The 12050-nt window shown below is 31.7% G+C and overlaps 1 protein-coding gene across 1 annotated transcript in view; it reads right to left on the bottom strand.

The window, feature by feature from the left end:
* The window catches only part of LOC130902493 (GTP cyclohydrolase 1), a 49825-nt gene extending 40081 nt beyond the window's left edge, over positions 1 to 9744 (bottom strand). Inside the window, exon 1 of the mRNA XM_057814683.1 lies at positions 9488 to 9744. Coding sequence (XP_057670666.1) covers positions 9488 to 9635 — 148 coding nt within the window. The 5' untranslated portion in view covers positions 9636 to 9744. The remainder of the gene's footprint in view (positions 1 to 9487) is intronic.
* Between the last annotated feature and the right edge of the window lie 2306 nt (positions 9745 to 12050).

Raw genomic sequence — 12050 nt, 5'->3', positions numbered from 1 at the left:
TGGAACAATTGCAATTTGTGCAATCATTCCCAAGTATGTTTAATGAAATTTAAGTTTGGTGACTGCAAAGTATTAACGCTAGCTTCTAGGAGGAACTTTGTAGTTCGGCGTGTTTTAAGTTACAGAAAAAACTACTTGGAAAGCAATCACATGTTATGCTATTCTGTCTCAAAGTGTTGCTGTTGTCTACAACAGTTCAAACGTTAATAATGGCTCCAATATTACAATATATTGTTCGTAAAGTAACAAATCTACATTAAAAAATATATTCTTTGTGTCACTGTGTATATGATACCCCAATATCAATATACATACAAACATACAACAAATATACCTTCCTCTCCAATCCATTAGACAAAAATTTAACGCTCAATAGCAAAACGGTCACGCAGACCTAGTGTAACGTCTTCCAACATGAAACTCCTGTTGCTCTTAACATAAAAAGACGAGCTCCTAATAAGTAGTAGTGTGTTTCTTTAGAAGAAAACAGTTTTTGAAAACAAATTCAGCATTCAACATTTCTAATTTCACTCAATTTTTCACGTTCCAGGATTTTATGAGATTAATTTTCCAAAAGATACCTTGTGTCAATGACTAAAAGAAGCTAGACCATTTTATCACCAATAGGTAACCTCGGTCACCAATAATTACATATTACAAAATAATAATTATATCAAGTTTAATTATAATCTAGGAAATCCAGTCCATTAATTCACAGCTAGAAGGCATATTATGCTTTTTTAAAATATTCGTATAATCGTTGACGTAACTTCAAGGATAGCCCAGTACTTTCCAAGCCCGTCCCCAGAAAGAGATTTTTTTAGATATAACTCCTACGGCTAGACGAATAGTTACGCCAATGCAAATCATTAATATGAAGACAATGTAGACGTAAAGACATATAGTTGAAATACTATAATAATATGGAATACCTACTACCACTAGCAAGTTTCACCATACCACTCGCGTTACCATAATCAAATTACCGTCTTTAGAAACTGGGGTAATGTAAATTTTATTTGTATGTGATTATTATTAATAATGTTCCTTGATTAGTTGCTAATATTTTTCGGTTTCCTAGCTTAGAAACCTCAAATGTCAAATGTCACAAGTACTAGAGGCTAGACAACTCAAAGTGCAATTCGTGAATTTCAGCCTTGACAATAAACGACGTATGACAAGATGTATTGTCCTTATGGTTGTCACCCATACTTTATAATGAAATATTGTACGTTATTTCAAGTAATTGTACTCTATACTTTATGAGAACAAAGAAGTACGTGAAAATACTTTATTTCGTATGAGATGATTTCTTTGAAGTTTATCGATTGGTGCTGAATCGATGTCGCCACTCACCAGTGCCACATCACTTAAGTATTCGTTTTCTGATGATATAGTTAATTGTGGCAGTGATAGGAACACGTTTAATTCTGCTGCTCGAAATTTTAAAGTCGTTAGGCAGGTATATCGGCATATAACTTACTTATACCATAGCGACGTATGGAATGAAAAAACAGTCATTTTTGTATGGTGTTATTCAATCTTCTCTAAAACTGAAGTTTTTGCATTTACGTCACATGGCAATGAAACACCAAAGTGGACTAACTTTAATATATTTTCCGAGCTTTCGAATACTTATGTATTCATCGTCTGAGAAATAATTAATTAAGATTTTCGGTGATTTTGAATCGTATTCTTGTTAAAATATTTAAAATTCATAGGTTTCAAAATTTGAATATTTTAATTGAATTTTAAAATTTTGTACAAGAATACGATTCAAAACCAACGAAAATCTTAATTAATTATTTCCCAGATGATGAATACATAAGTATTCGAAAGCTCAGAAAATATATTGAAGTTAGTAAGAGTATTTGTAAAAACTAATATTTATGTTGTGTACCAAGCAAACTATGACCTATACCTAATTTTAAATTTGTATGTTGAATATTTTCATTCCTTTAATTTAAGATTCTAATTCACGGGACATCCTGTATATATGTTTACTACATTTAGATATAATAATATAACAGTCGAAAATTGTAACACTGATTACAGAGGTTATCAACACATCATCGCCGTATTTATGATCCTATACTCAAATTAGTATGTGAAACAATTATGATGTATTTTCAATGTAATACATTATGATGTTTTGAAACTGTTACAATCTGCAGTTTATCAAAAGTATAAACTATCAACAACACTGTTATTATTGAGCGTTTTCATGATTACGCACAGCTTTCTATGTAGATCAATATTTTAATTATTTTAATTATTTATTATTTTAATTTCAATATTATTAGGAACCTCATTTATCAATAAGCCAGTGTGAGAACTATGAAAATTATAGCTATTTAGGAGATTGAGGATATCTATATAATATTGGATAATTTTTATTTCCAAAAGTTAAAGCAACCTTTTCTATAAATAAACAGATATTACAAACATCAATATGCAGATATGATACAGAGTGAGATATATATTCGGTCCAAAATATGAAGTTTAATTTTTGTATTTTTGATTATCTTGTGTTGTCTATTGGATGCAACTGCAGATTCTGTTACGAAGAGGATGAAACCAGAATCCACATTCGCTCAAAGTTTGAGAGACTACAGAACTCCAAAGTAGTACACTTGAGAGAATATGAAATAGATTTTTTGCAGCGAGAGCAATCCCATATCCTAGACTTTTTGAAATGAGTGAGATTAATAGATTAGCTGTAAATACCTCGGGGCCTTAGAAAAAACAGAAGACAGAATAGATTCTTTCGGTCGCAGTATATATAACACATTGTTTGGCCATCGTTGTTACCAGTATTTCGTTTAAGTGAAGGGGATGAGGAACTCTAAAAATTTATTAGGAGGTTTTGAAAATTATACGTTTTCTTACATTTTCTATTGAAAAACATAATTTTTGGAAGTCAGGAAGTGGGCATCTGTGTTCATCCCTTCTTGGATACATTTTTTAGACTTTCACAAGACAATCGTCATCGTGCTTCAAAGAGAAAAAGACTGTAGATATTTCGAGAGTTTGTTTTATTTTCAAATTATATTTTATGGAGGTATTAGAAAATTTTGCATGAGAATATATAAAAAATTTCGATTTTAGGAAGTCCAATAAATTGAGAACTACAAAAAAATAGGTAAGGGTTGTTTTGAAATTCAACTTCTCTATTAACATCTAAATGCTAAAAGTGTTTTGGTATATATATATATATATATATATATATATATATATATATATATAAAGCGTTTTCGTATTGGGAACGTGGCAATGAAACACCAAAGTGGACTAACTTTAATATATGTTCCGAGCTTTCGAATACTTATATATTTTTTAAAAGAAAGTAAAAATTAACGTTTCGACTTATTTTCGACAGTCTTTTTCAAAATATGATATTGACACTGGCAATTTTCGTTTTTATACTAAACAACCTACCGTATCAAAATTCATTTTTCTTATTAAAACAAATTTTATTCTTATTTTGATATTGAAGGTGAAATATTGATTAATAAAAATACGCAAATTGTCAGTGTCAATATCATATTTTGAAACAGACTGAAATAAGTCTAAATTTCAATTTTCATCTTTCTTTTAAAAATTATCAAAAAAAATAATTTTAAAACAGAAGAAACTTAAAATCAAGAACATTTAGAATAATAAACATATATGAACAGTCTAAGAAATTAAAGTTTGTATATATACATCCCACAAGAATTATCGCATCACTCATTTATTTTTAAATATTTTAAATGTGTTGCTTGTTTTCCGAATTTTATTATTTTTGCGAATTAAAACACCAATAGATACGCCTTTTGCAACATTTATTTTATATCAGTTTAATCTACAGAGGACAAAAAGTTTGATTTACCAAAAAGACCAGCTTCTTAATACGTTTGCCTTCAGCGATTATAGTTTTCCGAGGCCTCCCTGAACGGTTTTTATTGCGAATTTTTTTTCCATGTTCTAGTCCACGGTATGTCGATGTATTTTTAATTCGACGGCAATGGTACAGTTACCTTTGCCTAGACTAGAAAGAGACTTGCGATTAACGCTCGAGTTTCAACCGATAGATTCTCGGTTTCACCCATTTTAAAGCTTACTAATCGGGAATTACGAGAAAGAAAACAATTCATACATGAACTATAAAAAAAGTTGCCAAAAAGTATAAATCACATCACGTTCTTGCATCTCACAGGGATAACTGGGACTAAACTATGATCATAAACGCCGAATAAATCATTCACAGTTAAAGATTAATAAACAAATTAGCTGATACGTGCAAGCTTTAACTTGTCGCACTCATCAACAAACATGCGCTTGTGTGAAGTAAACAAATAACGGAAACTATTATTTTTAGTTTGTTAGACACCGTTTCGACTTTCGCTTGACATTATGAAAGAGAAATTTGTTACGAAATGCAAAATTTGACCACCTTGGTATAGTCTATTTTTATGAATGTTGGAGTATTAAAATAATAAAGCATTCGTAATCGATAATCGTATCCCTTTTGGTATGCAGTAAAAAATAAATATAATGAATATATTGATCGTACACTTAACTATAACCTAACTTATAACTTCTAAACAGCTCAAGGTGAAAAGTGCAATTTTTTCTAAAAAATTTTATTCCACTAAGTATGTTAAGAAAATTGTGTCATACTGATTATATGGGTATAAGGGTCAAAGCTTTGACTTTTAAACATCATTACATTCATAAATAATAATTTTAATATTAAAACACTCCAGTATAATTGGAGCTACTTCTCACAAATCTAAATCAGATTCGGACTCAAAAGATGAACTATCGCCACCAACATTTACAATGTAGCACAGGTACATTTATGAAAATATCAAGATTATTCTGTAATAATATTTAAAATGATCGTATTGGTTTGGTTTTATTACTTGCATAAAAATAGACTATAGTTAATTCTCATTGAAAAGGTTAAATTCGACCAATCTAAATTTAAATTTTCAAAAATATGAATCAAATGTCAAGATAAGCACATAATCCTATCTATTGAAAGCAATAACCAATACAAAAATGATTATGATGACTATAACAAATCATATCATTAGAACAAACCTGGGTTAACCATCGTAGACACATAGACAATAATAAGAAACTAAACTAAGATTATGGTATGCATTAAAACACACGATAATGAATTTAAGAAGAATTGGGAGGTAGTGGAAGAAGTGTTTGAGTCCCAATTTCTCCTTGAATGAGATAACCTACCACCTTGTATTACAGTTACCCTTCAACTACAGCAAAATTGAGGAACAGTGAAAACGAAAATATCAAAATAGGTGGAAATATAAACAAGATAAATAAATATATACAGTAGAACCCCGATTATCCGGGGTAATGGTGGGGTCCCCCTTACACGGATAAATGAAAACCACGGTTAATCGAGAAAAAATTTATTGAACATCAATTTTTGTAGAAATGTAAATCAATACATCAAAATTATCAATTATAAGCATGTACAAACATAATTAACACCAATTAGAGATATTCCCGGAGATAGTAATATTTTACTAGACGCTATTGTAAGTAAATACGTAACATATTTTCTCTAACAACAGTTTATATTTATGTACAAAATAGAAAAGAAAACATAAATCGAATGCATTCTTAGTAATTAAAAAATCAAAAAGAATGAAAAATACATCGGGGAGTGAATTTACATAGGTCGAAAATAAGATGTTATCAGTTTTTGTTTTTTACGGTTGGCAATAACTTTTCTCACCTCGGTCCTGATTTTTCTGAGACTGATGACGTCGTTTAAATCAAAATTTTCCTGCTCGCAAAAATTCAGAAGAATATCAATTGCTTCCATTGCTTTTGTTGGTTGAATTTTCTCTTTTGTCGGACCAAAACAATTGTCAGTGTCACTATCAATCTCCTCCGAATCAGGCAGTTGAGAAGTAGATGGTGTATCACTACTAAGATAATGCGCTACAATGTCACTATCGGTTTGGATTTCAAACCCCTCCTCATTTTCATCTTTTTGCAGCCAATCAACAATATCGTTTCGGTCAACATTGATGAAATCTGGAATAGATCTAGACAGTTCAAGGCAAGTTTGTACATCATCGTGCTCATCCATGTTGTCTTCTTCCCCATATTCTTGGTCCAAAATTTTTGCCCAGCAAAGTCTTAATGTACTCGATGGCAAGTTTTCCCATGCATCACAAACAGCAAAAATGGCATCTTTTATTGTCCACATTTTGAGGAGGTCCTTCATTGAATCGACACAATTTTCTTGGAGAAGGAAACGGAGAAAAATCTTTTTATACCTCCGTTTTAAGGAAGAAATGACGCCCTGGTCCATTGGTTGTATCAATGATGTGACGTTAGGAGGAAGGTAGGTGACAAAAATTAGCCCATCCTCGGTTTTCAGGGTAGATTCTGATGGGTGACTAGGAGCGTTGTCAAGTAGGAGAACAGCTTTCTTTGGAAGTCCATTTTCTTCCTGAAATTTCTTCACAGATGGCACGAAATCTTGAAAAAACCATTCTTTGAAAATAGCCTGATTCATCCAAGCTTTTGGATGGCTGTAATAGTTACACGGAAGTCTTTTCACGTCTGTTCCTTTGAACGATCGTGGTTTTTTAGCTTTCCCGATCACTGTTAGTTTTAGCTTGTGTGTACCCGATGCATTTGAACATGTCATGACAGTGAGCCTTTCCTTACTAGATTTATGTCCAGGAGCTTAATTTTGAGATCAATGAACCAAATTCCTCATTGAAAACTGTAGCAGCTGTTAAATCGCCACTTAGACTTTCGCCTTGAATGTCTAATTGTCTAATCCCATGCCGGTTTTTAAATCTAAATAACCAACCCTGTGAAGCTCCAAATGGTTCATCAATATTCAACCTTTCGTGAAACCACTTAGCTTTTTCACAAACCATCGGTCCTGAGATAGGAATCCCTTCAGCACGTTTTTGTTTAAACCATTCAAACAAAGCTGATTCCATGTCAGATAATGTTGACTTCCTCATTGTTTTTCTTCCTGACGCTAGCAGAGATGTGGAATCAGCTGAAGATATGAACCGCAAAATTTCATCCTTTCGTTTAATTAAATCACGCACTGTCTGCTCTCCCACACCAAACTCACCCGCCACTTTTCTTACACTCTCACCGCGATCTAAGACACGGTTAATAATGAATACTTTTTGTTCCAAAGAAAGCACGACACGCTTACGTTTTGAAGCCATAGTCAATAAACAAAGAAACTAGCCAACCGATCAGTAGGTGAAAACTAATCAGAAGCTACTGAAACACTGAAAGTGAACAAAAGTGAGGTTTGAGTAGGGGGAAAATCAACAAAAACCATTTGCTGGAATGATTTAGCAATTCAGGCTTTGCGAATTTTTCTACTTGGTCATAAACTCTTCTCAGAATCAATAATAATCAACACAAACCATTTGCTGGAATGAATTAGCAATTCAGGCTTTGCAACTCTTTCTACTTAGGCATAAACGCTTCTCAGAATCAATAATAGGTCAGGCGTCTGAAACCTTAATTACATATGTACACATTTAAAGTTTAATATTTTATTTTACATAATTTCTCTCCTCCGATACGGATACTTCTTGTAATGAATGGGTGCATATTTTTAATAATTACGTACATACGAATAAATTCAAGGTGTTTATTTTTTACCCAACAAATCTTCAATAATTTATTACTCCAAAGGGTGGTATTGAGCAAGGAAAGAAATGGGTATTCCATCTCAAAAGTCGGGCGCCCTGATTTTTTCTTTTTACTATTCTCCTCGCACCACGGATAATCGCGAACACGGATAATCGAGGCACGGATAACCGGGGTTCTACTGTACCTAACTTTGGAAGTACATCAAAAGAGTGTACATATATCCTTATCATTCAAACTAACGTTTGACTGCCAAGGAGATTGTAAATTACAAAAATGTGGTCTCCAATCGTTTTCTTAGAAGACTAGCAAAAACTAAATGATGAATTTTATGTTACGTGGAATCATAAATTCGATACCGATACATAAGTATAACCAGCATAAGAGAAATTTTGTTGGAACACTATATACTCGCTGGATTCCACAATTGTTGATACATGCTTGTGTTTATTAATGTCCTTAAATGACATACGAGGGTCATTTTTAAACTAAGAACCGATTATGCATCGTGTCCGCTTATCTTGTCGAGTAACGTCAATTCAAAGTTGCCAGTCTCTCAATACACCGCCATTACGTTTCACGTTTGTGTCGTTGTTGAATGGAGAAATATGGTTTATCACCATGTCATCAGTAATATTATCGACTGTGAAGTTCATTCAATTATTCGATCTTTAAATGCAAAAAAATTCATCCTGCTGAAGTTTATTGGGAACTTGTTGTGCATAAATGGTTTAAGCTTTTTAATAAAGTCGTTTTGATAAATACTGATTTGGATGGTCTAATGCCTTTAATAAAGACACAAAAAGTTGGTGAGGAAATTCGTACACAGCCTAACTATTACACTCTGTCGCTAAAACTATCTTCTGAGAAAGCATTTAAAAAATTATGAAAAAGAAATTATTACCAACTCGTTTAGCGGTGGTAGTTCTTTAATAATGGCATCTAAAATATGAAGCCACAAAATAGTGAATGTTTGAATATTAGTGGCGACTAAGTTTAATACAGAAAAAATGAAATACAATTTACGTTTATAACCAAATTTTCTTCTATTACATCATAAAATAGTTCTTTACTTGAAAAATTATCCTCGTATAACGAATAACATACCATTCTCGTAGGAGAGTAGTTACAACATGTTTAAAGATGATTAGACTTTGATACATGCAACTGAGCGACAAAGAATAGGCCAATTGACATTTTGGGTAATGCAATATGATGAAAAACCAATAATACAGGGATTCTTTATTCCGAACCACAAAAATTATGGTGTTTTTCATGAAAACTTTGTATGGGGCAATGCGATGATTCATTTCACACATTTCACAAATTGGAAGAATCCAATACAAAACGACATACAAGCTTCCCACATCGCAAGAAACAAAAGAGTGAATTTGATGGATCTCCCTAATATCGCGTTGACACCGATTTTATAGTCACGAAGGAACAGAACAGACCAGAGTATTTCAAAAATATATTTTCAAGTTATCTTTTGATTGCATGATGTTCTTTAAAAATAAGTCTACTCGTAAAAGAGTGTAGATCTTAGGATATTTTTAAATGTAAAATATTTCTGAGAAAATTATACATATTATATAAATAATTATTTTGCTATTATTGCTATTATCAATTCATTAATACTCGTGAAAATCTAATAAGTAACAATTTCTATGAATGTATGTTCTTATACTTTTTTGCAAATATGTATTTTTATTTTGAATAGATTATTTTTGGAAAACATTATAATAATAACTTTCATAAAGCAAAAGTTTCTGTTTAGTTATATTAACGAATTATACTTACCAAAATAATAGATAAATTGACCTACCTGGAGTAGTAGAAGTTCTAGGTGTTTGAGGCGATCCGGGTATCTCAACATCCTTTATTTCATAATTATCTGACCAAGTTCTAGCTAATAAAGGTCTTGGTTTTTTCGCCTTGGTATTATTACACTGATCTCCATTTATTGTAGCCATGATATATATATATTTTTTTTTTCAAATTATACTTTCACTCGTTCACGTGTAGTGTTAAGTGTAGGGGAAAAGTTTCTCAAACCTTCCACGGACGCGAGCTAGAATCTGACTGCCAGTAAATCGTAAATTCGATGACTTTATACCGTCAGTTATTCGGCTACTCTTTGAAAATTTTCGCCAGCCGGCAGTGGGATTTCCTTGAAAAAACCGCACAGAAAAATTGTCGGGTAGCAAAATAACGGTTTTTCTAATATTAATTTGTTGTATAAATGTGGTACAAATTGATAGTTCTTCTTTTGACATATTTTATTGTATGGATTTTCTAAAACTCTATTATTTTATCATTTTTATTAATTTGTGAGATTTGTGAAAATGGACTAATATTCAAATTATTATAATTTAATTATTTTATCAAAATTTAGATAGAGAAATGTTATTCCATTATGAAGTTTATAGTGCAGGTGATATAGCATTGATAGCAAGAAGCGACATTAGGATAATAAGAGAAGGGAAGAAAGATGAATAGAACTAAACTAAAAGGAAATCATGTATCTTACGAAGAAAATATTTGAAAAAAAAAATATTGAAATAATACTAGAACTAAAGTAAATAGATGAGAATGAATATGAGTGGTTAGGGAATAATGAGCTTAACGAAATAATGGAAGGACAAAACAGTAAAATTGATAAAAATCCAAAATATTGAGAAAGACCGAATAAGGTGGGGACAACAAGTGGTGCTCATGTAGTATTCGTCTTACTTCTTGTAACGAAGCGGCGTTGGTATAATAAGTTGTTTTTCTTCACATAATCTCATAAACAGAAATCCAGAAGCGTTAAATTGGGGATTCCGTAAGTCATTTAATAGATCCCCGTTCGTAGTATACAAAATTGTTGTCTAAGATATAGCTTTACTATATTATATAATCTTATTCCCTTGGTTCCTTTTTTTATTAGCCACTGAGTCTGTTTGACGAAATTTTATTATTATGCGTATTACTCATACGCATAAGAAATAAAGACAAGGCATCTGTATTTAGGAAAGGAAAGCAAATTATTACTGAATAGTAAATTTACAAGAAGTGTTTTCCTTTCGAAGAAAATAGTACTTATAAAAAGTTGTTCCAGTGTATCAAATATGATTTTATAGAGTGATTGAAGAAAATGTTCAAAAATTTAAACTTAAGCGATATTTTTGTTTCGAGATTCTCCCCAAATCAATGGTACTAACACTTTCTGTTCCAATTGTGAACTGTCGTAAATATTGAACACAGACATACGAAATTTGGAGCACAAGCTTTACCATAATTCATAATACTGCCAAAATTTTCAAGATAAACACTTTATTTGATATCAGAAATTATTTTCCACTTTCTTTTTGTGTATTCGCACAAAAAATATGACAGAAAATACATTATTTGTAATAACGATCAACTTTTCGTGATATTAGAAGATCGATGGAACTGGTAGAACATAACATTTACTTCATATTATTGTTAAGTCTGGTGAATAATGAACTAACGATTTACTAACTTTTATCCAATTTGTATTGAAAATTCTATTTGATCCCCGAATTTTAATTCTAGAAAGTGGAAACATAATTCGATTGAACAATACATTTTTTTAAATAATCATTATTATATTTCAACCTAGTATCTTTTTAAGTCTCTAGACTATGTTTAGCGATTTCATAGCATTTTGATTCCTCCAAATGTTCGTTGCCTTATTTCTCTTCAAAATAGGCGTTTATATATGCAATAACGTCGTTGACTGATGAAAATGTCTCTTGTGTAAGTGAAACTTTGAGATTAAGAAACAGGAAAAATTGCTGGGAGAAACATCCGGAAAATATCGTGGGAGCCAAATCAACTCGAAATGCACTTCGTATATTTCACGTTTTGATGAAGAAGCACGTTCTTCTATGAAAGTAGTCAATGAACTTAATCCCATGGCTAATTCAAAAAAGGTTACCCACTTTTCCATGAGATGAAACCGTCTCAGACTTTGTTAATTCAATTGTGCAGTCTAAAATTTTATGGTCGTAAATGATGGTGCCAAGTTTCCGTACAAAGTGTCTGGCTTATCGTTCATTTGCGTAGGTGTATTACTGTCCAAAAACAAATATTCAATTCAGCTCGATAATCAATTTTTCCATTTTCAATAAAATCTTCACAATTCCCGTGTTTATGCATCTACGCTCGCGAGTGTAGATATAATCGAGCCTTGTATCTTTCGAACCTTTTCTATGCACGCGTTTAAAAAGTCAAATGTAGCTATTTAAAATCAGTGTCTCCTGAACGTATTGCATCTTAAGTTAAAATTGAAAATAGTGCAATCAATACTTAAGTACCCAGACTTGATTGTTTTGGATTCATAATTAATACTTTCTGGAATTCCGAAAGAAGCTTCTCTTTCA

The sequence above is a fragment of the Diorhabda carinulata genome, chromosome X (assembly GCF_026250575.1).
Source record: "Diorhabda carinulata isolate Delta chromosome X, icDioCari1.1, whole genome shotgun sequence".
NCBI classification, from domain to species: Eukaryota; Metazoa; Arthropoda; class Insecta; order Coleoptera; family Chrysomelidae; genus Diorhabda; species Diorhabda carinulata.
The sequence above is the reverse complement of the archived record's forward strand: the minus strand, read 5'-3'. Positions and strand labels throughout refer to the sequence as shown.